The sequence below is a fragment of the Castor canadensis genome, chromosome 1 (assembly GCF_047511655.1).
Source record: "Castor canadensis chromosome 1, mCasCan1.hap1v2, whole genome shotgun sequence".
Taxonomy (NCBI): domain Eukaryota; kingdom Metazoa; phylum Chordata; class Mammalia; order Rodentia; family Castoridae; genus Castor; species Castor canadensis.
Window position 1 is genome coordinate 57245830 of NC_133386.1, and position 26291 is coordinate 57272120.

At 35.7% G+C, this 26291-nt stretch overlaps 1 protein-coding gene and 1 long non-coding RNA gene across 5 annotated transcripts in view; one reads left to right on the forward strand and one right to left on the reverse strand.

The window, feature by feature from the left end:
• Positions 1-26291, forward strand: part of Hace1 (HECT domain and ankyrin repeat containing E3 ubiquitin protein ligase 1) — a 123202-nt gene that overhangs the window by 13268 nt on the left and 83643 nt on the right. For 2 of the 4 annotated variants that reach the window (XR_012449254.1, XM_020178256.2), the window contains exons 5-6: positions 12737-12812; positions 20795-20926. Coding sequence is in view for 3 of the 4 variants with exons in the window: in XM_020178256.2 (XP_020033845.2) it covers positions 12737-12812; positions 20795-20926 (208 nt within the window). In the remaining variant the exon portion in view is untranslated. Of the gene's footprint in view, positions 1-12736; positions 12813-18722; positions 18828-20794; positions 20927-26291 lie in introns of those variants that run through there. The other 2 variants (XM_074077761.1, XM_074077766.1) reach the window with 2 other exon arrangements.
• LOC141424242 (uncharacterized) overlaps positions 1-26291 on the reverse strand; it is a 41184-nt gene that overhangs the window by 119 nt on the left and 14774 nt on the right. The window contains exon 2 of the long non-coding RNA XR_012449258.1: positions 8346-8436. This is a non-coding gene — a long non-coding RNA (uncharacterized lncRNA). The remainder of the gene's footprint in view (positions 1-8345; positions 8437-26291) is intronic.

Here is a 26291-nt window from a genome sequence, read left to right on the forward strand (position 1 = left end):
GAAAAAGAGAAAAGATAAAATGAAAAACATGACATTTTAGCTTGAGATAAGGGTAGCTCCAGGAGTTTCCTTGTGATATTTCCATGTATGTATGTATTATAACCTCACTTGGTTTATCTCCTCTAATTTTCTTCATTCTACTGTAGTTCCTTTTGTTTTTCTTTCTCTTTTTATTTTATCATTTTTACATTTACTTACATATGTAAACATTGTTTATACCACCTCCCCCTCAACCCCTCCATGACACCCCCCCCCCCCCCGCTGCCAGACAGATCCTGTTCCGCCCTCTTCTCTGATTTAGTTGAAGAGAAAACATGAGGTAATAAGAAAGACAGCGTTTTTGCTAGTTTGGAATAAAGATAGCTGTACAGAGAGATTCCTAGCATTGCTTCCATGCACTTGTGTGTTGCAACCCACATTGGTTCATTTCTACCAGACCTCTTTGCTACCTCTTGGTCCTCTTCTCATAGTGGCCTCTGCTATTTTAAGATTACTTTATTCTCTCCTTGACAGGGAGCACATCAACCACATTGAAGTTTTAGGTTTTGTTTCCTTTCCATATTTCTCCCGTGAATGTTCTCCCCTTAGTGTGTGACCTATGTCCAAGAATATTACTGCTTTTGTTTTGGGTCTGTAATCTGCATATGAGGGAGAATATGTGATTTTTGGCCCTCTGAGCCTGGCTAACTTCACTTAAAATCATGTTCTCTAGTTCTATCCATTTACTTGCGAATGATAAAATTTCAATCTTCTTTGTGGCTGAGTAAAATTCCATTATGTATAAATACCACATTTTCTTGATCCATTCATCAGGTGGGGCATCTTGGCTGTTTACATAGCTTGGCTATTGTAAATAGTGCTGTAATAAACATGGGTGTGCAGGTGCTTTTGTTACAACTTGAGTCGCAATCCTTCAGGTATATCCCTAGGAGTGGTATTGCTGGATCATATGGCAGATTTATATTTAGTTTTTTAAGAAGCCTCCATAATGTTTTCCATAGTGGTTGTACTAGCTTACATTCCCACCAGCAGTGTATGTGGGTTCCTTTTCCCTGCATCCTTGCCAGCATTTGTTGTTGTTCGTGTGCTTGATGACAGCCATTCTAACAGGGGTGAGGTGGAATCTTAGTGTGGTTTTGATTTTCATTTCCTTTATGGCCAGGGATGGTGGTCATTTTTTCATGTGTTTTTTGGCTGTTTGGATTTCTTCCTTAGAAAAAGTTCTGTTTAGTTCAGTTGCCCACTTCTTTATTGGTTCATTGATTTTTGGGAAGTTTAGTTTTTTGAGCTCCCTGTATATTCTGGTTGTCAGTCCTTTGTCTGATGTATAGCTAACAAATATTTTCTCCCACTCTGTGGGTGGTCTCTTCAATTTAGAGACCATTTCTTTTGTTGTGCAGAAGCTTTTTAAATTTCATGTAGTCCCATTTGTCCATCCTTTCTCTTAGTTGCTGGGCTGATGGAGTTCTACTGAGGAAGTCTTTCCCTATACCTATTATTTCCAGGGTATTCCCTGCTCTTTCCTCTACTAGCTGCAAGGTGTTGGGTCTGATACTAAGGTCCTTAATCCACTTTGAGTTGATATTAGTACAGTGTGACAGACATGGATCTAGTTTCAGTTTTCTGCAGGGAGGTAGCTGCTTATCCCAGCACCATTTGTCGAAGAGGCTGTCTTTTCTCCATTGTATGTTTTTGGCGCCTTTGTAAAAAATAAGGTGGGCATAGCTGTGTGGATTTATATCTGGGTCCTCCATTCTCTTCCACTGGTCTTCATATCTGTTTTTGCGCTAGTACCATGCTATTTTTATTGCTAACTCTCTGTAGTATAGTTTGAAGTTGGGTATTGTTATACCTCCAGCATTGCTCTTTTTGCTCAGTATTGCCTTGGCTATTTGCGATGTTTTGCATTTCTAAATGAACTTTAGGGTACATTTTCAATCTCTGTGATGAATGTCATTGGAATTTTGATGGATATTGTGTTGAATGTGAAGACTGCTTTTGGTAGTATAGCCATTTTTGCTATGTTGATTCTACCAATCCATGATCATGGGAAATCTTTTCATCTTCTGTAGTCTTCCTCGATTGCTTTCTTCAGTGGTTTGTAGTTCTCCTTGAAGGGGTCATTTACATCCTTCAGTAAGTTTATTCCTAGGTATTTAATTTTTTTGAGGCTATTGTAAATGGAATTGTTTTCCTGTATTTCTCAATTTGTTCATTGTTGGTGTATGAAAAATCAGAAAGACTACAGATTTTAGTAAGTTGATTTTGTGTCCTGCTACATTGCTGAAGCTGTTTATGGTGTCTAGGAATTTTTGGGTGGAGTTTTTTGGGTCTTTGAGGTATAGGATCATGTTGTCTGTAAACAGGGATATTTTGACTGTTTCTTTACCTATTTGTATTACTTTTATTTCTTTTTCTTGCCTTATTGCACTGGCTAGGAATTCCAGGACTATGTTGAATAGGAGTAGGGAGAGTGAGTACCCTTGTCTTGTTCCTGACTTTAGGGGGAATGGTTTCAGTTTTTCCCCATTAAGTATGATGTTGGCTATAGGTTTGTCACTTATTGCCTTTATAATGTTGAGATACATTTCTTTTCTTCCCAGTTTTCTTACAGCTTTTATCATGGAATGGTGTTGAATCTTACCAAAGGCTGTTTTTCTGCATCTATTGAGATGATTATGTGGTTTTGTCTTTGCTTCTATTAATGTGCTGTATTATATTTATTGATTTGTGTATGTTGAACCATCCTTGCATCCTTGGGATGAAGCTGACTTGGTTGTGGTGAATGATCTTTCTGAAACATTGGTTTCAGTCTGCCTTATTTTAGTGATGATTTTTTGCATCAGTGTTCATTAAGGAGACTAGCCCGTAGTTCTCCTTTTTTGGATGTGTCCTTGTCTGGTTTTGGGCGAAGTGTAATACCAGCTTCATATAATGAGTTCCTTCCCTTTCTATTTCATGGTGTTGGTATTAGTTCTTCTTTGAAGGTCTGGTAGAACTCAGCTGAGAATCCGTCACATCCTAGACTTTCCTTTTTTGGGAGACTCTATTGCTCTTTCAATTTCATTATGTGTTATAGGTCTGTTTAGGTGATTAATATCTTCTTGGTTCAGTTTTGGATGAAATTTGAAATGGACCAAATTTGTCCATTTCTTCAGGGTTTTCCAGTTTATAGGAATATAGGTTCTCAAAGTAGTCTCTGATGATTCCTTGGATTTCCTTGGTATTTGTCATTATCTCCCCTTTTCTTGTTTCTGATTTTGCTAATTTGCGTCTTTTCCTTCACCATTTTAGATTTGCCAGGGACTTGTCAGTCTTGTTTTTAAAGAACCAGCTTTTTGTTTTGTTGATTCTTTGTATTTTTTTTGTCTCTATTTCATTAATTTCAGGCCTTATTTTTATTATTTCTGTCTTTCTGCTTGTTTTGGTTTTGCTTTTCTAAGAATTTGAGATGTAGCATTAGGTCGTTTATTTGAGATATTTTTGTCTTTTTAATATATGCACTCACAGCTATAAACTTTCCTCTTAGGAATGCCTTTGCTGTGTCCCATAGGTTCTGGTAGGTGGCGTTTCCATTTTCATTAGCTTCCAGGAACCTTTTTATTTCCTCTCTTATTTCTGCTGTGACCTAATGATTATTGAGCAATGTATTATTCAGCCTCCATTTATTTGCATATTTTCTGCTGTTGTTTTTGTTGTTGAGTTCTAGTTTGTGATCAGATAGAATGCAGGGAGTTATTTCTCTTTTCTTGTATTTGCTGAGGCTTGCTTTGTGTCCTAAGATGTGATCTATTTTGGAGAAAGTTCCATGGGCTGCTGAGAAGACTGTATATTATGCTGCTGTTATATGAAAAATTCTGTAGATATCAGTTAGGTCCATTTTTTTTATGGTGTCATTTACTTCTAAGATTTCTTTGTTGATTTTTTGTTCGGATGACCTATCTGTTGGTGATAGGTAGGTATTAAAGTCTCCTACTACCACTGTGTTGGAGTCTATATGTGCTTTTAAATCCTTTAGTATATGTTTGATGAAATTGGGTGCACTGACAGTGGGTGCATATTGTTGATAATTGTTATTTCCTTTTGATGTATTGAACCTTTTATTAGTATGAAGTGTCCTTCTTTATCTTCTTTGATCAGTGTAAGTTTGTAGTCTACTTTGTCTGATATAAGTATTGCTGCTCCTGTCTGTTTTCGGGGGTCATTGGCTAGGTAAATCTTCTAGCCTTTCACCCTAAACCAGAGTTTATTTCTGTCAATAAGATGTGTCTCTTGTAAACAAGAGATTGTCATATCTTCCTTTTTAATCCAGTTTGCCAAATGGTATGTTTTGATGAGGGAGTTGAGTCCATTAACATTTGGTGTTAGTATTGGTAGGTATGTGTTGATTCCTGACATTTAGTTGTTTTTGTTGTTTAAGGATTTGATTGTGTACAGTCACATCCGTGCTACTCTCTGATTGCTTGTCTTTTCTTCTCCAATGGTTTGATGCTTCCTGTCATCTTGTGGTTTTGTTTGCTTTCATCTTCTGTATGCAGATTTCCTTGTAGAATTTTCTGTAGTAGTGGCTTGGTGGTCATATTCTGCTTTAGTTTCTGTTTATTGTGAAAGATTTTTATTGCTCCGTCAATTTTGAATGATAGTTTTGTTAAGTAGAGTATCCTAAGATTGAAGTTATTTTCATTCAGTGCCTAAAATACCTTATTCCATGCACTCCTTGCTTTTAAGGTTTTTGTTGAGAAATCTGTTATTTTGATGGGTTTGCCATTATATGTTATTTGTTTTTTCTCATAGCCTTCAATATTCTTTCTCTGTTCTCTGTGTTGTCTTGATGATGATATGCTGTGGGGTGGTTCTATTTTTTTTGTGGTTATTGCTGAGTTCCTTAGTTACATTTATCAATGTTTTGTTGAGGTCAGGAACTGAGTATCCATTTTCTTCACTTCCCACTGAATTCTGTATTGAATTATATTTTTGAGGAGTGTGGTTTCCATCCCTTCTTTCCATTGCTCCACTTGGTGCTGTGCCACTATATTTTTGGTATGCTAGTTGATGGATTTAATTTCTTCCCTGATTTAATTTTTGTGTTGTGGCTGATTTGGTTGTTAGCTAGGTTGATGTGCTCTATCTGACACTGGTCTGGGGGTGTAATTTAGCATTAATAAACTCACAGGTTCAATTCCAGACCAGTTGTTAACATATTCTATAGAAAACCCCTTAATGATAATATCTAGAAGCTGTCGGAGTTGGGGGGCAGGTAATGGTTATTAGGCTAGTTGTAGATTATGGGGAATTGGTAAAGGTGGCACTGAAAAAAAAAAAAGGAGGGTGGGAAAATGAGTGGGTGGGTGGGTTGAGAGTTATGGGATTGCTGGGTTTTGTGGCCCTTGTGTGTGTTTGAGTATATTTCCGTTGTAGTGGAGGGTGTTGGCGTCGGGGATTGCAGTGGTCTAGGGCTGTGTGCAGCTGGTGGGGTAGGCTAGTCAGCAGGCAGTGAGTGTGTAGGAGGGAAGGGTAGTGTGACAGGTTGGAGGGAGATGGGAGGAAAAGGTAAAGATAGGGGAAAAAGTGTATGAGAAGGGGCAGAAAGAGTAGTTGGGAGGGAGAACAATGGATTGTAGTACAGGAGAAGGAGGGAGAGTGAAGAGGATGAGAATGGGGATAAGAGAATAGTGATGATGGAGTTAATAATACAGGAATAAAAAAAAGAAGAGAGAGAGAGAGAGAGAAGGAGAGAGAGAGAAAGAGAGAGAGAAACAGAGGAACCTGGTTCAGGTCAGTCTATTAATAAAAGTTCTGGAGTTATTCCTTAGGTGTCCAATCCTGGTATTGATGTTCAAGCAGAAGCTCTGATGTGGTCTCACCGTGTGACTGGCTTGTGAGGGGTATTTGAATTTTTTGTCCACAAGATGAGTTGGAGTCGTGAGGTGAGGTAAGATTGTCATCTCATGCAGAGTGGTCAGAGCTGTTTTCAGCAGGTACCATCTTGGGTGTTCTTCAGATGCAGGTCTGATTGGTCAGACTCAGCAAGGTGTGGCAATTCAGTTTTGAATGCTGCCCTCTATCCTGGATATTGGCTCTGAGATCCACCTCCTGCCCTGCTTTGGGAGGTTAGTTTCCCTCTGTTAGCCTTTATGACTCTCTCGATCTCTGCTGGGTGCTGGCGGCTTCTCTAGGTGGTTGGCTTGTCAGCCTCTGCTCTCAGCCTTTGCTGCTTTATGGCGTGTCACTGAGAGTTCAGAGCTGAGAGTTCAGTACCTTGCCATGCCCCAGATAGTTCACCCCTCCCCCATTCTCCAGGGTGGATTCAGTGTCCCCTCCCCGCCATGTCAGTGTTAGATTACAGTTTGCTGTTAATGGCTTTAGTTTGTGGGGGGTGTTCAGTCCTCCCAGGGGTGGCACTGGATTATTTTCCCTGGGTTGGAGGGGAGGGGTAGACGAGTCACGTGTGCTGTGTGATGCTCACTTGTGTCTTCTGCAGTTTCATGCAGGCAAGTTTGGAGCTAGCTCATTGGGGAGAAATGGCGTTGTTCATTGAGGCATAGGGAGGCTTTCCATGGACTAGGGGTGTAGGATAGCTCAGGGTTTGATTTTGATGGAAGCTCTGTCTTCTGTTTGTTGGGAGAAGAATGAAAAGAAAAGCAAAAAAATGAAAAAGAAAAGAGAAGGGGCCTGGGGCTTTTTTCCCAGGGCTGGAGCTGGACATGCCTTGGTGGCTGTGCAGGGTGGGATTTTCATGGTCATTAGGTGCAATTAAAGGCTGATTTAAAGCTCAGTCTTTGAATTTCATCTGCACCTAATGTGTTGGTGGTAATCATTTTGGCTAGGAGCAATCAGAATTATCCAAGTGTGGCTCCAGCATCTCAAGTTGGTTTCTGAAATCATGGAGCTTAGGAGATCTGATTCCCTGCCTTAGCCACCTTTTCTTTTTTTTCCCCTCCAGAATCCATAGTTCCTTTCTTATGGTAGTTTCAGTCAGTTTAAGATTTCTATATTCATTCTTGAATGGTGGGTATATCAACTCTGTTCAAGTTCTTAGTTTCCCTACCCATCTCGTGCGTGACCTCCCCTTAGTGTGACCAGCATTTCATAATATTACTACATTTGCATTTGGTCTGTATTCCACAAATGAGAGAGAACATGTGGCCTTTTGCCTTCTGATCCTGGTTAACTTCACTTAAGATGATGTTCTCGAGTTCCATTCATTTATCTGTGAATAATAAAGTTTCATTCTTCTTTGTGTCTGAGTAAAAGTCTTTTGCATATAAATACCACATTTTCTTAATCCATTCACCAATAGTGGGCTATCTAGGCCGTTTCTATATCTTAGCTATTGTGAATAGTGCTGCAATAAATGGGTGTATAGGTGCTTTTGTTGGAAACTGACTCACAATCCTTCAGGTATATCCGTAGGAGTGGTATTGCTGGATCTTATGGCAGGTCTATTTTTAGTTGTTTAAGAAAGCTCCATACTGTTTTTCATAGTGGTTGTATTAGCTTACATTCCTACCAGCAGTGAATGAGGGTTCCTTTTTCCCTGCATCCTCACCAACATTTGTTGTCATTTGTGTTCTTGATGATAGCCATTATATCAGGAGTGAGGTGAAATCTTAATGTTGTTTTGATTTGCATTTTCTTTATGGCCAGGGATGGTGAGCATTTCTTCATGTGTTTTTTTTTTCTTTTTTTGCCATTTGGACTTCATCCTTTGAAAAGTCTCTGTTCAGTTCATTTGCCCATTCTTCATTGAGTCATTGATTTTTCTGGGACTTTAGTTTTTTGAGCTTCCTGTATGTTCTGTTTATCAACCCCTTGTAAGATATATAGCAGGGAAAGATTTTTCTCCCATTCCGTGGATAGCCTCTTCAATGTAGAGACCATTTCTTTTGTTGTGCAGAAGATTTTTAATTTGATGAAGTCCCATTTGTCAGTTCTTTCTCTTGGTTGCTGAGCCGCTTGATTCTACCGAGGAAGTCGTTGCCTATGCCCATTGCCTTCTGTATTCCCTGCTCTTTCCTGTGCTAGCTTCGAGGTTTTGAGTCTTATATTAAGGTCTTTAATTCATCTTGAGTTGGTACTTGTACTCGGTAATGAACATGGATGTAGTTTCATTTTCTGCAGGCAGATATCCAGTTTACCTAGCAACATTTGTTGAAGAGGCTATCTTTTCTCCATTGTATATTTTTTGGTGCCTTTGTCAAAAATTAGGTGGGCATACCAGCACAGATTTATAGCTGGGTGTTCTATTCTGTTCCACTGGTATTCATATCTGTTTTTGGGCCAGTACCATGCTGTTTTTGTTGCTATGACTCTGTCTCATAGTTTAAAGTCAGGTATTGTGTTACCTCCAGTGTTGCTCTTTTTGCTCAGTATTGCCTTGGCTATTCGCAGTCTTTTGTGCTTCCAGATGAACTTTAGAGATGTGGTAAAATCTGACTAAAATGAGGGAAAAGACTAAAATTAATAAAACCAGATATGAAAAAGAGGAGATAACAACAAACACCAAGGAGATCCAGTAATTATCACGGACTACATTGAAAGCCTATTTCAAATAAATTGGAAAATCTAGAAGAAATGGACAATTTTCTAGATACATATGACCATCCAAAACAGCCAAGAGGGTATTAATCACCTAAACCGATCATTGCACACAATGAAATCGAAGCAGCAGTAGTCTCCCAAAAAAGAAAAGTTCAGAACCTGACATATTCTTCCCTGAATTCTACCAGACCATTAAAGAAGAACTAATACCAACACTCCTTAAACTTTTCCACAAAATAGAAAGTGAAGGAACATTGCCTAACTTGTTTTATGAAGCCACCATTACACTCATCCCAAAACTGGACAAGGACACATCCAAAAAAAAGAACTACAGGCCAGTCTCCTTTATGAACACTGATGCAAAAATCCTCCAAATAATGGCAATCCGAATCCAATGACATATTGGAAAGATCATTCACCATGACCAAATTGGCTTCATCCCAGGAATGCAGGGATGGTTAAACATACACAAATAAGTAAATGTAATACAGTATATTAACAGAAGTAAAGACAAAGTCCACTTGATCATCTCAATAGCTGCAGAAAAAGCTTTCAGTAAAATTCAACACCACTTCATCATATAAGCACCTATGAAACTAGGAATAGAAGAAATGTACCTCAACATTATAAAGGCTATGCATGATAAGCCTATTGCCAAAATCATACCTAATGGGGAAAAACTGAAACCATTTCCCCTAAAGTCAGGAATTAGACAAGGGTGTCCATTCTCTCCACTCCTATTCATCACAGTTGTAGAATTCCTAGCCAGAACAGTAAGGCAGTAATAAGAAATAAAGTGAATACAAATAGGTAAAGAGGAAGTCAAGCTATCCCTATTGTGGATGACCTGATCTTATACCTAAAAGACTAGAAAAACTCCACCAAAAAACTTGTATACAACATAAACAGCTTTAGCAAAGTAGCAGGATACAAAATCAACTTACAAAAATCAGTAGCCTTTCTATATACCAACAATGAGTAGATTGAGAAACAATCATAGGAAAATAATTCCAATTACAATAGCCTCAAAAAAAAATCAAAGGATGTAAATGTCCTCTGCAAGGAAAACTACAAACCATTGAAGAAAGAGACTGAAGAAGACTACAGAAGATGGTAAGATCTCCCATGCTCATGGATTGGTAGAACCACCATAGTAAAAATGGCCTCACTACCAAAAGCAATCTATATGTTCAATGCAATTCCCATCAAAATCCCAGTGACATCCATCATAGAGATTGAAAAATATTTGTTAAATGTTTAAAAAGAATTTTGTTTTGTTAGTATCTTTAATTTTTTGGCTAGGCATCACACTCTACCACTTTAGCCACCCCGTAGCCCTATATTTATTTTTAATGGGACTATCTGGTGTGTTTCTTATGCTTATTGAGAATTTATTTCTGTGGTTTTCATATCAATATGTTGGATGAAGAAACCTCATAAATATTTGAGTGTACTTAGAGCTTTATTTTCTTCCATTTCTTTAATTATAATGTTGATTTAAAATGTTTAACTTTGTTTCAGGTACAAAAATAATAGTAATAAAAATAATTTGTTCTTTTTTTACTTAAAAGTTTTATTAAGGGCCCAGGTGTGGTTGTGCACATCTGTAATCCCAGCTACTCAGGTGGTAGAGATTGGAAGGATTGTGGTTTAAGGACAACTTGGTCATAAAAGTTAACAAGACCCCATCTTAACCAATAAGCTGGGCTTGATGGTGCACATCTGTAGTCCCAGCACATACCTGTGATCCCATGCTTGCTTGGGCAAAAAATGAAGGACTCTATCTGGAAAATAACTAAAGAAAAACAGGTTTGGGGACATGGCTCAGGTGATAGAGCTTAGCAAGAGGCCTTGATTTCAAACTGTAGTACCACCTCCCTAAAAGGTTTATTTAATCAGTAAAAATTTTAGCTATTGATTTATAAGATTGAATATTTCATTAATAATTAATAAAATTCTACTGAGAGTTGCTGTGTGTCTGATTATACTTATATATAATTCATAGCATAAAGAACTTTATGAACTAGTTGGTTAAATAGTAATATATATATATATATACACATATCTGCTATATATGCTACGTACTCTATGCTGTATACTGTATATAGTTTAGTGCTATATAATGCTGTATATATTATACAGTATATACATGATTCATAATACAACGTTTTACTCAGATTATAAACAATTTATTGCCATGAACTTTATTTCCTCAGTCAGTTTAAGACTACCTGTCTCATGGCTGATTGCTACATGAGGGATAACAGTAGAAAAATGAATCATCAGAGGACTATTAAGTTCCATGTAGTTCAGAAAAATCTATACAGGCTTCATTAATGAGGGGAAATTTAAGATGAATATTGAATAGCAACTAAGAATGAATCAGGCTAAGAGGAAGCATTGTGAGTAAAATGAAGTTGGTAGGCCGTTCAAAATCAGGCAGAACAGTAAATTAAAGCATTGCACAGCTGAAAAAAAAAGGAAGGGCTGGCGGAGTGGTTCAAGTGGTAGAGCATCTGCCCAGCAAGCATGAAGCCCTGAGTTCAAACCCCAGTACCTCCAAACAAAAAGTAAAAAAATTGGGCAGAGAACTTATTTAAATAAACATTAGACATTTCCCCAAAGATATACAAATGATCAATAAGCACAAAAGAAGATGCTTAGCGTCACTACTTAGGGAAATGCAACACTACAATGAGATGCCAGCTCATACCTAGTAGAATGATTAACAGAAAATAACAAATATTGGCCATGGAGACTTTGGAACCCTTGTGTACATGGTGGGAATGTGAAGTGGCAGACTTGCTGTGGAAGACAGTATGATAGTTTCCCAAAACATTACAAGAATTGCTGTATGATTCATTAATTCCACTTCTGGAATGTCTCAAACATGTGTACGCCTATATATATAGCAGCATTGTTTATAATAGCTAAAAATGTGGAAGCACTCAGGTGTCTGACCAGCCAATGAATGGATAAGCAAAATGTGGTAGGTACTTACAATGGAATGCTATTCAGCCTTGAAAGGAAGACATTTCTGACATACGCTATAACATGGATGAACCTTGACTTTATGCTAAGTATAATTCTACCGAACTGTATCTTAAAAATGGTTTAAGATTGTAAGTTTATGTGTATTTTATCATGTAACATAATTGAAAAAAAATGGGTTCATATACATGTATTTTACTGATTTCTAATTTTTTTTTTTTGTCACTGGGCTTTTGTACTCAGAGCCTGTACTTGCCTTGTCAGGCAGGTGCTCTACCATTTGAACCATGGCCCTAGCTCTTTTTGCCGTCATTATTTTACAGATAGGGTCTTGCATTTATGTCTGGTCAGGCTTGATATGCAGTTGTTCTATTTATGCTTCTGACATAGCTGGGATGACCCCATACCCAGCTTTTATTGGTTGACAATAGGGTGTTGTGAACATTTTGCCTAGGCTAGCCTCAAATAGCAGTCCTCCTGATCTCTGCTTCCTAAGTAGCTAGGATTATAGGCGTTAGCCACTGTGCTCAACTCTGATTGTGCTTTTTTTTCTTTTAAATTATTTTTAAATTATTGTTTTGTTAGGTAGGGGTACATTGTGGCATTTACAAAAGTTATTGCAATATATCAAATGTATCATACTTGATTTCACCCCCTCCACCATTCTCCTTTATTTCCCCTCCCCCCATTCTGGGAACAGTTTCAACAGGTATCATATTTCTATTTACATACAAGTGTATACAGTATTTACACTCTATTCAACCTCTGATTGTTTTTATAACTAATCTTAGCATTAAATCTTTTGTCATCAAGATTGTAGGATGCAGCATTGAAACATTTTGCTTTATCCATTTCCCACTCACTAGCCTTATATTTTCTTGTATTTTTTTAATGAAGATTAGTATTCTGTTTATTTAGTCAAAACTAGAAATTTCTGTGCAGTTCAAATGGTGAATTTGTCCCATTGACATGAATACCTGATTGTGGCATTTTTTAATTCTATTACCTTTGGGCCCATAGAAAAAATTTTGTATTTTATTTCAAATAGTGTTCATTTAAATATTGCAAATATAGTTTGAAATTATAGCTACAGATATCATGATATTATCAACTAATGTTGGTTGCAGTTAATATTTCAGTAAACAAATTGTAATTTGTATATTTTTCTAGTACTAGATCTATGACTGTCTCTTTCTCTTTTCAGACAGAAGAAATGCATGAGTAAATTATTAGAATACAGTGCTGATGTCAACATTTGTAATAATGAAGGCCTTACAGCAGTAAGTGCTACTAATCTTATCTGAGGTTTTTAAATACTTTTCAGAAAATAATCTTGACTGTGGTACTAACACAGCGTCTAGCACAGGTGTTTGTGCAAGTTAACTTCACTATCGTAATTAAGAATGTGCATGATGACTTGAGGTATCATTTTCATTTGCATTTGTTAAGAAAAATCATGATTCATCATGTTTCTTCCCTCGCTCTTTCAGCTTTGTAACTCACTTATTTTGAAGTTTTATTCCTCTAGCTTTAGTCACTGACTTTCAAGGGACTTCTTAAGAGCATTTCTGTCAAAGTGTATCATCAGTTTATTGTAGGAGAGTAGTTTTTCATTCTGTCATTTAAAAAAAAATTTTTTTTTTTTGGTGGTATTGTGGGGTTCAACTCAGTGCTTCACACTTATTAGATAGGCACTCTACCACTTGAGCCACTGTGCCAGCCCTTAAAAACTTTGATATGTTCATTGTAGGAAAATCGTATGGCTAGGCAGAAGGGAAAAAAGTTTATTCCGTGTACTCAGAGGTAATCACCATTACCATTTTGGCCATATCCTTTTAGACTTTCTATGTCTTATTTAAACTAATATTTTTATTATTTTCCTTGCAAAAATAGTGTATTTTTAATCCACGTACATATTACAGGGAGATGTTACAGGATATTGCTGGAGGGATTGTTGAAATCTCAAAAATTTAACCAAATCATCATTTAGTGGAGCACTATTCATTTTAGAAGTAGAGATGAGTTATGTCATTATCTAGCAATTATTTTGATTTTATGGCAGAAGATAAGTTTTACTCATTAAGTTGAATTTAGCCTTCCTTTCGTAATACTTGTAGATTTTGAATCTTTAATTTGTGAATAAAGAAGAATATTAAATATTTACTTACCAAGTCAGTTTTCAAGGCCTTTTTGCTTAAATTTTTTTTTTTTTTTTTTTTGGTGAGGAGCAATGAGAAAAAGCATCCCTGAAATTTGAATTTTTCTGAGTGGCTTATAGAATAATCTCAGTTATGATTATTATATAGAATCTGTAATTCCTATGAAAAATCAGATTTTGTTATATATTAGCAATGTACCATCTACCCTATAAAGTAAGACTGTATTCTGAATATGTATAGGATGCCTAGAGATGTGGTAGGTGCCACAGAGGGTTATAAAACCCTAGAAATGACATAGATCTTTCTTTAGAACACTACCCAGTCTAGGCAAGATGTTATATCCCATGTTAATATAGTTAGTTGCATAAATTTTAGTTTGCCAGCTTCTCCCCTTCGTTCCTGAACTTTAAGAAAGATGGAGTGGAAAATACCTTAATATTAATATATTTTTATTTTATTAAATTGTTCATGCATATATTTAAAGGAATCACATGGTTCTGCAAGGCTCGTTATAGGAAAGCCTCTTGGCCTTCCTCTCAGAACTTCTTCCTCCAATCCTTTCTCTTCCAAGGCATTTACTTTCAACTATTTTAATGGATTTAAAAATTTTAAGTCTTTGTATCTAAATAACATGTGAATGTTTCTTTTTCATTTGTTTGGCTTTAGGCATTACCTATTAACTTTCTGGAAGTTGAGGTTATTGTTCTCCTTTTCAGCCTTTCCGCTCCTTCCATCATATGTAAGCACATTTCCCTCACATCCTTCAAGTACAGGCATTGTAATTTTGGCTTAGGTTATTTTTCAGTATTTTTATTTTTCTAACTGAAGACTGCTCATAGTTATGCCAAATAATTTAGTATAGTTACTTTTCTTTCTTGCATTCCATTTTGTTTTCTTTGTTGTTAATAATTGCCTTTTAAAAAATGAGATAATAGTAGATTGATGTGCAGTTTTAAGAAAAAATATGCAGATATTCCCTACACATTTTACATTTTGTTCAGTTTCCCTAAGTGGTAACATTTTGTAAACCTATAATATGACAATATCACAACCAGGATATTGATACATCTTGTTGAGATGTCCCCGTTTTACTTGGATTTGTGCACATGGATTTGAAGTTCTTTGGCGTTGTCTTATTTGTGTCTGTTCTTGTGTTCACCCCAGTAGTTGATATTCTGAACATTCTCGGCACCACACAGATCTCTTGTGTTGCTCTTTTAGAGTATACCTACCTTTCTATCTTCTCCACATACCAAGTCTAACCCCTGGCATCCATTTATCTGTTCTCCATTTCTAAAGCTTTGTCATTTGAAGAATGTTATTTAAATGGAATCACACTGTATGGAACCTTTTGGGATTGGCTGATTTTGCTGATCATATTCTCTGGAGATTTAGCTAGTTTGTTATGTATCAGTAGTTTTCATTTATAGTGCTGGGTAGTCCATGGGTAAATATACTGCCATTTCTTTAACATTTCACCTGTTGAAGGATATCCGAATCATTTTGGATTCTAGGCTGTTATGAGTAAAGCTTTGTTGTAAATATAAATATTAGTGCACAAGTTTTTGCATGAACATAAGCTTACATTTCTTTGGGATTAATGTCTAGAAAGGCATTTGATGTGTTTGTGATAATTTCACGTTTAGTTTTAAGATTCACTGCTTAGCTGTTGTTGATAGTGGTTGGACCAATAATACATAAGTGATCCAGTTTTTCAGATTCTTTGCCAATCTTTTTGCTATTGTCACTGTTTTTGATTTTAGCCATTATGATGGGCATGTGGTACTATCTCACTGAGATTTTAATTAGCAGTTGCCTAATTGCCAATAATATTATCTTTTCATAGGCTTTTTTTGTCATTTGTATGTCCTCTTATGTGAAGTGAAATGCCAGTTCAATCCATTTAAAAATTTTTTTAAATGGGATTTTTTTTTTTTTTGTGGTACTGGGGCTTGAACTCAGGGCCTTCACCTTGAGCCACTCCACCAGCCCTATTTTTGTGAAGGGTTTTTCAAGATAGGGTCTCTTGAACAATTTGCCTGGGTTGACTTTGAACCATGATCTCTTAACCTCTGCCTCTTGAGTAGCTAGGATTACAGGTGTGAGCTACCTGCACCTGGCTTCAATTGGATTTTTAAAAACTGTCGTGAACATTCTGTATACACAAGAGAATAGTACTTTATCAGGTATGTGATTTGTAAATATTTTCTCTCAGTCTTTAGTTTCCCCTTTCAAATGCTTAATAGGATCTTTTTTTTCCTCTCTTGAGACAAGGTCTTGTTATGTAGCCTAGGCTGGCCCTGAATTTGTGATCTTCTGATCTTGCTTCCACTTTCCAAGTGCTAGGATGATAGGTGTGTGCAGTCATGCCCTGTTTAACAAGGGTCTTTTGGAGAGCAAAAGTTTTTAATTTTGTTAAATCCAGTTTATTAGTTTTTTTCATTTGTGGATCATGCTTTTTGTATCAAATTAAAGAACTCTTTGCCTAGCCTTAGATCCTGAAGATTTTCTCCTACCTTTTTTTCCTAAAGGTACAATAGTTTTATGTTGTGCATCTATGTCTGCAGTTTCTTTCAATATTTGTATAAGATATGAAGCTTACATTGATGTTCATTATTTTCACCTGTGAATGTTCGGTTACTTTAGAATTGCTTGTTGAAAGGCTGTCCTTCCTGCATGAAATTGATTTTGTGTCTTTCTCAAAAATCAGTTGGGTATATTTGTGTGGGCTTCTTCTGGTCTTTGAATTCATGCTGTTGATCTTATGTGTCTGTCTCTTTCTCAGTACTACACTGACTTCATAATTATAGGTATACAGGAAGCCTTAAGATCAGAAGACTAATTCTTCCCACCTTTTCTCTGTCAAGATTGTATTAGCTCTTCTAGCTCCTTTGCCTTTCCATATAAGTTTTGGAATAAACTTGTCTATGCCTACAAAAAAACCCCCCAAAACAACTTGCTGGGATTTTGATTGAAATTGCATTAAACTGATAGCCCAGTTTGGGAACAGTTGACATCTTTACTTTCTTGACTCTTCTACACTATAAACACAGTGTGTCTCTCTACTTATTTAGGTCTGATTTCTTTTGTTAGCATTTTGCACAATTCAGCTAAGAGATTTTGTGCATGTTTCATTAAGCATTTTCTTTGGAGCAGTTGTAAATGGTATTGTGTTTTTAATTTGGGTGTCTGCATGTTCATTGTTAGTATATGGAAATGCTGTGTGTGTGTGTGTGTGTGTGTGCGCGCGCGCGCATGTGTGTGTGTCTTGATCTTGTATCCTGCAACTTGCTGAACTCACATCTACAGTTTTTTTGGGGGGGGTGTAGGGTTCCTTGGGGATTTTTTGAATAGATAACATCTATAAATAGTTTTATTTCTTCCTTTTCAATCTCAGCATCTTTTATGTCCATTTCTTACCTTATTGAAGCTTGTTTATTTGTTTATTTGCTTATTTATTTTTTGAGACAAGGCCTCACTATGTAGCACAGGGTGGCATCAAACACACGATCCATCCTTAGCCTCCTCAGTGCTGGGATTGCAGGTTTGTGCCACTATGCCTGGTTTATTTATTTTAGTTTTTAAGTTTGCTGAGTACTTACTGCTCTTTGTAAATTTCCTCCTAAAATGTATTCATTTCATGTTCTTGATTATGTCTTGAAGGATCGTCTTATCGGACGGAAACCCCTGTCCTCTCCAGGCTGCATTGGTTGGTTTCTAGGTCTACACAGTTGTTCAGAATGCTTCTTCAGTACCATGCTGGAGATTACTGTTATCTTTCACTTGCTTTGTGTTTTCTATTAAATGAGTCTCATGTCTTATCTTTCCTGATAATTGTTCTCTCATTTTGCTGGAGCACATCTTCTGGTACTTTCTAAAAAGCGGGTAAATTTGTTGCTAACTTGCATGTGTGAATATGACTTGAGTCATTGAATCTGCCCATATATTTAATTGACAGTTTAACTGGAAATAAAATTCTAGGTTGAACATAATTTTCCCTTAGTATTTTGAAAGAGTTACTTTGTTGTTTAGCTTTCAGTAGTAAAGTTTGGTGCCATTTTGATTCTTGATTTTTTCTATGAAACCTGTTTTTTTCCTCCAGAAATTTATATAATCTACTTTGTCCTTAGTATTCTAAGGACCACTATATGTCTTGGATTTATTTTTTCAGTTCGACTGGATAATTTTTTTAATCCATTTGGCTAAGAGCTATCAACCTAGAAACTGATACAAATTTGATTCTGATGATTTCCACTTCTTCATTTCTATTCTTAAAATAGTAGACCTTTTAGACTAATTCCTCTAGTAATTTTACTACATTTTCTCTTGTTTCTCCATGTCTCTTTGTTTTTGGTTTGTGAGAGACTTCTTCAACATTATTATCTAAGTCATCTTTGGCATTTGTCCCTGTACATGATTAATTTCTAAAAGTTCTTTACTTCCCCCATCATTAAAATAATACTATCCTGTTCATGTTTTAAGGATGTGATCATCATTTCTCTCTTAGAGTATTAAAAATAGTTTCTTTATTGAAGATTTGTGTGTGTGTGTTTTCTTGCTTGTTTACTATTTTGTCTTTCAATTAAATGCATCTGTCAAGTATTTGGTGGAACATGAGAGAGCTATTTGAAAGCCCCCTCTGTATGGATGAAGTTTGTTCACTGGAGGCTTCAGTGTAAGGGGATCTGCCTGGACATTTGCCTCTAGGCTCCTTCTTAGGATTCTTTAGGTGGTCACTTTTGAGCTGATCAAATTACTCAGAGAGGTTTTTCCAACAAGATATTAGCAGTCTGGATTTTAGGGAAGAATGGTTTGGGATCTTCACATTCAAGATGTAAACTTGCATTTATTTAATCTTCTCTTCTTAATGTGTTAGGTACTCTTGGTTCCGTGTGCCTTGTGTCCTTCATCTATGTATTTGTTTTCAAGTTTCTTTTTTTTTTTGGTGGGTCTGGGGTTTGAGCTCAGGGGCTCACACTTGCAAAGCAGGTGCTCTATTGCTTAAAACCACACCTCTACACCATTTTGCAGATGGAGTCTCATGAAGTATTCTCCTGGGCTGTCCTCAAGCTGTGATCCTCCTAATCTCAGCCTCCAAAGTAGCTAGGATTATAGGAGTGAGCTCCTAGTACCCAGGTAAAGTGGTAGTTCTTTTTCTTCTTTTTGATGGGACTGGAGTTAGAACTCAGGACTTTGCACTTGCGAAGCAGGCACTCTCCTGCTTGAGCCACAACTCCAGCCTCAAGTTTCTTATAGTCTGTCAGATTAGTTAGGATCTTTCATTGTTCTTACAGAGAGAGATAGGTATCTTTAGGTCTAAATATTACTTAATACACTTTTGTCTAATTTGTTCTTAACCCATCTTTCACCCCTACTTCAAGAGCTGAATAGTGCTTATTTTGAAACCTTTAGGGGTTTTGTGATCTGAATTACATGCCTTCTTAGCTTAGAATTCTGCTTTTTGTTCTGATAAGTCAATATGTGTTTTCTGGCAGGGTAGAAAGGATTATTTGCTTTACAACTTCAAAAATTGTATTTTTCTCCTATGTCTTGATGCTTTTGTTCTTTAAGAAAATATTCTTTTACTATTATTTCAGTGTGGTTTTGTTGAAGCTGACAGATATGCACAATCTGCTATTTTTTTTTTTTTTGGCAGTAGTGGCCTCATGCTTGCTTTACCACTTAAAACCACTCCACCAGCTTTTTAAAAACAAGGGTGTCCTAATATATATTTATTCAGTTTTTTGTTTTTTTGAAACAGATATCTCTAGCCCAGGCTGGCTGCTAACTCTCTATGTATTCCAGGTTGGCCTCAAACTTAAGATCTTCCTGTTTTAGCCTCCTACGTGCTATGATTATAGGCATGTATCACCATACCTGGCTTAATTTTTTTTTAGCTGGAAAACAAATCAAATGACAAATACATGGATTGGACTTTGAATATATAATCCAAAATATTTTTTTCTGTTTATGCTGAAGATGGAACCCAAGGCCTAACACATACTAAGCACAGATTCTATCACTGAACTATACTCTTGGCTCCTCTTAGTCTAAAAGTTTTCTTTTGTTTGTTTTTGGCAGTATTGGAGTTTGAGTTCAGGGCATTGTATTTGCTAGGCAAGCTCTCTACCACTTGAACTACAATCCTATTCCTTTTTTGTTTCAGTTATTTTTCAGATGGGGTCTTAGGCTTTTTGCCTGAACCAGCCTCTGATTGCTATCCTCCTTTTTATGTCTCCTGCCGAGCTGAAATTACAGATGTGTACTACCATGCCCAACTGTTCTTTGAGATGGTGTCTTGCTAACTATTGCCTGGGTTGGCTTTGAACCGTGATCCTCCTATCTCTGCTTCTCAAGTAGCTGGGATTAGAAGTTGTGAACCACCACATCTAACCCTTTTAGTCTAAAGTTTAATATTATCTTTCAGTGGTAGACTTACAGGAGTTTTATGTTTCTTATTTTCTCCTTATATATTTGAGTATTTAAGTAAGATATATTTGCTATTTATAAATATAGGAAGTAAAGAACATGGAACTACTATGTTAATTACTTTTTAACTTATGTTTGTTTCTGAGAAAGGAAAAAAATATCCAATGCTTTTTTCTAGAGATAAGCAATACTTAAAGTCTAGGGTTGTCTAAGAAGCAGCATGTTTGGTCATCCTAAACCTAGGATACTTACTATTTTGAGCCATTGAGTTTTTGATTTTATAATAAACTGTGGTATAACCTATATCTTGGTGCATGTATTTTTCTTATATAAAAGGGAAAACCTGGCTAGGGGCCGGTGGCTCATACCTATAATCCTAGCTACTCAGGAGGCAGAGATCAGGAGGATCGTGGTTTGAAGCTAATCCTAAGCAAGTCGTCTGTGAGACCCTATCTCGAGAAACTTAATCACAAAAAAAGGCTGGCAGAGTGGCTAAGGTGTAGGCCCTGAGTTCAAGCCCCAGTACCATAAATAAATAAATAATTGGGAAAACCTGTATGGACTTAAAATATTGTTAGCTTGAATAACATGCTGAATTGAGAAATAATAGCATTACTTATCTGCTTTTTAAAATGAACACTTGCACAAATGCTAATAACTGAATGACTTTGCAGATACACTGGCTGGCTGTGAATGGGCGGACAGAACTACTCCATGACCTTGTGCAACACGTCAGTGATGTTGATGTTGAGGATGCAATGGGGCAGACAGCGCTGCATGTGGCCTGCCAGAATGGTCACAAAACAGTAAGTTCACCCACAAAGATAAATTAACTTTGAATCCATAGAGGGTTTTTCCCTGTGACTACTTGGGAATGCAAAGCATTATAAGCAAGATATTATTTTTTATATCATACGGAGTTCTGAGTCAAAAATACTGTAATTTGAATTTTAAATTCATAGATTTTAATTGTTGAATGCACTGCAATGTTTATTTACATATATTTTAGAAAATTATGTTGGTTCTAGTCTCAGTTTTAACAAGTAACTTTATTTTTTAATAGGAAGTGTCAGTTATTAGAATTATTGAAGAAAGTTTTCTTTCTTACTTTAGATTCATGGGTTTGTTTTATGGCAGTACTTTCCTGTTATTCTTGTGTTAATTGTTTTCTCTCATTAGGAGACCTTGCTGCCTATTTAAAAGATTGAGAGTTTTAAGATTTTAATACAGATTGAATTTCTATTTTATTATAATTTCCCATTCTGTTTACGTTAAGGTTTCCCCCCCCACATTTGATATTATTGATAAGAGAATGCAATTTCTCTCTCTCTCTCTTTTTGTGGTACTGGGATTTGAACTCAGGGCCTCAGACTTGCTAGGTAGACACTCTACCACTTGAACCATGTCCACAGCTCTTTTTTGCTTTAGTTATTTTTCACATAGTGCCTTGGGTTTTTGCCTGAGATTGGCCTTGGACAGACATACCTACACCTTCCGCCTACCTGGGATCACAGGTGTGAGCTACCATGTCCAGCTATAATTTCTTTACTTGCTAGCCATAACAATAATACGATCAACTGAAAACAAAAATGTAACAACAACTACAAAGAGACAGTTTATTTCTACAAATATTGTATATATACACATATGATTATTTATTTATTCTGGTACAAACTCCCTCGGAGTCTTACCTCTCTTGTTGAGCAAATTATTATTGGAATTTAGGTTTCCCTTTCTTCAAACACCTTCCCTAACCTTGATTTGGGAAATAGCTTTTTAGATGTGTATATGTTGTATGTATAACCACAGTTGACAGGAAGAAAAGTTGACATTGGCTTATGCTTAATAAGAGTAGGGAGAAGGAGAGATTTTGAATCCCTGAATGTTTTCAAGGAGTATTTCTTATCAGTAGTTTTAATTTCTCACAGCCAACATTATTAAACTTAAAAAATATTTAAAAAAAAGATCTGAAGTGTCCTAATTTTGAATGACTCAGGCTTTTTTTTCTTTTGTGGTGCTAGGCATCAAATCCTGGAATTTGTGCATGCTAGGTGAGTGTTCTGTCACTGAGCTGCATCCCCAGCCCCAGTGACCCAAATTTTTAAGGAACTACTTGCATATTAGAAAGTAAGCCTAGTGATAGTTCTCAGAGGACAGAAAAACACTCTCTTGTTAGCCTGACTTCACGACAGTGATGAGTTTCATAGGGAGAGTTTTAGAATTACAATAGAGGAAGAATGGTACAAAAAGCCATGTTGACTTGTGTGGATGTTTTGGCCAGTGAGTTCCTTCTGTCAGTCATTTAGTTGTAGTTTATATACAAAGATCACATACAGATAAAGGAAATATGCTTAGAACTGTTTTCTGAATCATTGTATACACCTCTGATCCTTTTTCAATTAAGCAAGAAGCAATCTTAAAAATTACTCTGCTTGTCTTCAGACTGAATTCTACTTCTAAAAGTTGATGTTGATAGTTGTGCTAATATTGGCTATGTTTCAGAATTTCTCATGTATTTCCAGGATGTATTCATATCTCAATGGATTGGATGGATATGATTTATTGGCCTATGAAATATAATTTCTTAGAGGGTAGAGATTTCTGATTTCTTAAAAGTCTTTATGAATCTTTCTGTGAGTTGAAAACTGAGTCTAAACGCTTTGTTCAGTGTCCTAGTGTTTTATTTTAGTATTAATTCAAAATGACTTTTCCATTGTCTAAAAGTAATCAGCTCTTGCACTGATTCATTACAAAGTCTCTAGAATTTATGTCCATGCACACATTATACCAGCACATGTAGATTTGAAGATTTTTTATTTTTAAAGTTAAAAGCTTGCATATTGATTATGTATATTTTATAAGATAAAATATAAAACTTTAAAGGGGGGAAGAAAACTCCATTAAAATATCTTTAAGAAATCAGTTGTCTTCAAATTAAAGAGGTCAAAATAATAAAGAAATTGTCTGAAATTTGCCTTCTGATCTCATCTTAGAGTAACTCTCTGGAGTGCATGAAAAGATTTTGAACAACTGCTTAATTGCTGTAAAGCTCCGTAGAATTTATAATTGAATTTTGTATTCTTGCTTTGATGATAAATGCTTTTTCAGATTTACACTACCTTTTTAAAAGTAAAAATTTGGAAGAAAGATTCATTTTGTCATAATTGAGAAATCAAGCAATCTTTATCTTAATTTCTTAGATGTTTTATTATAGGTAAACATCATGTCTCATCCTCCTCTTGTTAGAAGAAAGTGCTCTGGGCAGTTGCAGAGGGCATTCCATGTTTTGTTCTTGCAGCATAATAGCACGGTTATTTAAAATTATGTCTATTCCTATTTAAAGTTGACCACATGGAAGAAATACTCATAAAGTCCTTAATCATTTTATTTTCATATTGTTCCCCTTCCATCAGCTCTTATGCTGCATTACTAGGTATACAGTACCAGAATTGGTACTTTGAATATTGACTTAATGTTTCCGGCATTTGTTAATCTTTGGCAACCTTGTCTTTTCCTGCTGTAGTCATTATCATAAGGTATCTTCTGCCTAGTGATAATACAATTGAGGACAACTGTTGTGAAATTTTGAAATATATTTAAAAGCAATAATATGTATAGCTCTTATTAACTGCCGTTTTAATACGCATGATGTGATTCTGTAAAAATGAAAAAGTATCTTGACCCTTTATTCATTTGCTTTTGTGCAAGATGGTAGGCTCAGTGTCTTTTTTTATTTCATTTTTGTAATTTTATTTTTAGAAAATGTAGTGAAACCATTAATCTCTGTACATAAAAGCCATTCAGATTTTTTGGCTGTAAGTTTAATTTGCTTTCTGGTGAATTATTTCTTTGTTGTTTGTTAAGATTTATAAATATGCTAAATTGCCACACATGATTGATTGCTGTCTTCCTGGAATAACTTGGATTTAGAAACCCTCTTGAGCTGTCAGGTAGTTCAGTCTAAATTTATATATTAGATTACATAGCAGAATTAGTTTAGGCACTTACGTACAATTTATTTTAAAAAAGTTTATAAGAATAAACTTTATATTCCTAAAGTTGTACATCTGAATGTGAAGTTTAACAAGCAATGTAAAGTGATACTTGAACCCTTGGTTGGATTAATTTATGCTACTGAAACTTAAAAGCAGTTGTTTGACACTGACACCATAGATTGAATTATGGATTTGTTAGGAACAGTGCTCACCTTTGTTCAGTTAGTTCTCTTGATGTTTTTAGCCAGTTTCCAAGATTTTCATCAGAGTTACCAGACAGCTGTGCATGCTTAATTGAAAGTGTTTGCAAACCATTAATCAGATTCAGACTTGAGGCCCAACGATAGACTAATATTTCAGAATGTATTTTTATATTCAGGGTTATTTTATTTACTCCAGTGCTAGAACTTTCCTTTAATAGTGTCTGGGAAGTGTGAGAAAGTAATAAAGTCCTAACACTGTTATTTTTCTGACACAGTGGGATGATGATTTTTTTTTTTTGTACTGAATATTCCATAAGGGTTCAAAGTCTCAATAGATTTCAGCGGACAGGCCTCTAAAGAAGCTCCAATTTGTCTCTGATTTGGCGGTTTTCTTAGTGGGTTAGTTATTTGTACATTACTATAAGTCATGCCACCAGAATTATTTAATAAAAACTAAGGATGCTTTTTCGGTTTACCAGTCCCATTTTAACAAGTGAACATACCACTTCTTAGACTTTTGCATATAGCTTTATTATTGAATATCTGTTCTTTTTTACTTTGGTCAGTGTTATTTTGAGAGCTGATATTGATGAAGTAGAGCTGCTTTGAATTTCTTGCTTTTTGTAATTTATCATTGTATTGGGTACAGGTGGTCTTGGTTAGTCAATACCTTCAGTTAAATGACTTTTGAGCTTGACCCAAACATTAGCTGTATACATTAGTTTTCCATTCAGGATACCTTTTTATCACTTGAAAGGTTATGAAGTCTGTTGAAAATGTATTGTTTCTTAAGGGAATGAAGATTCCCTTTCTAAGCTTTCTTTTCTGTTTTGGTTTCTCCTGAACAGTTTCTCATTCTGTACAGAGGAGGGGCCCCTATTCTACATAATTAGGAGCTAAAAGAATAGTTTTTTGGGGATGGTGGCAGTGTTAGAATTGGACAGAAAATTTAAAGTTCTGAATTTTTTACGAGCTTGTCAGGCACACAATAATTTCAGTTCAGTATAGTTATTTAAGTTTTGTATGTTGTATTAACTTGAAAAATATATTGATAATCAGCTGTTAGTCACAGATGTGTAAGGTGATATACTTTCACATGTATACATTTTATTGTAGACTACTGAGCTAATTTTTTGTAAGTAAATGAGAAGCCATACAATTTTGAAAATAAGAAATGTCATCACTGTAAATCACAGTTGTGTATTTTGGACCTTTTATGGCTTATAACCCAATGTACAGTTTTCACAGAAGTTATTTGTATATAGGGCTTCACGGGCAAGACATTTTCTAAAATAAATTGAAACTAAATAGTAGAGAATCCTGGTTCATTTTTCTGGATTGCACTGATCACCATCTAGCACATTATGTATTTTGTTTGTTTATATTTTGTATCTTGGTTTTTCTTTTCTACTTTAATATAAACTTCACAAGAACAGGAATTTTTGTTTTTTGTTTTCATTCTTGTAACATTAGAATAGTCCATGGAATATTTTGACATAATGACATGAAATATTTTGAAAGATAGAATGAACTACTCAAATGCAGTATCATTTTGACCACTATTTTCTGCTATTTCTTTGCATTTGTGACTCTGTTACTTTTTTCCTTCTGTATCTTTAAATGGAGTGTATACTGATAGTCCTAATTCTTATAAAAGGTTGTTTCTGATTTGTTTGTATTTACTGCTGCAAAACTTTGCTTTTGGAAATCTTTAGGAATTTAAAAAATTTAATCCAAAATCCAGTTTCTTCAGTTATGTTGTGTTTCATATTTTGGTGTAATTTAAAATCCTCTAGTAGTATTGTTTCTTCAGGAGCTTTTGGTATTATTTTAATTCAGTAAATGTTCAGAGAACATTTTTCCTCCACTGGAGCTTTATCCTTAGTATACACATTAGCAGTTTTTATGTAGTTGGAAACATTTATTACTTTGTGATACTTTTGAAAATTGCATACAAAGTCTTAAAACTGTTG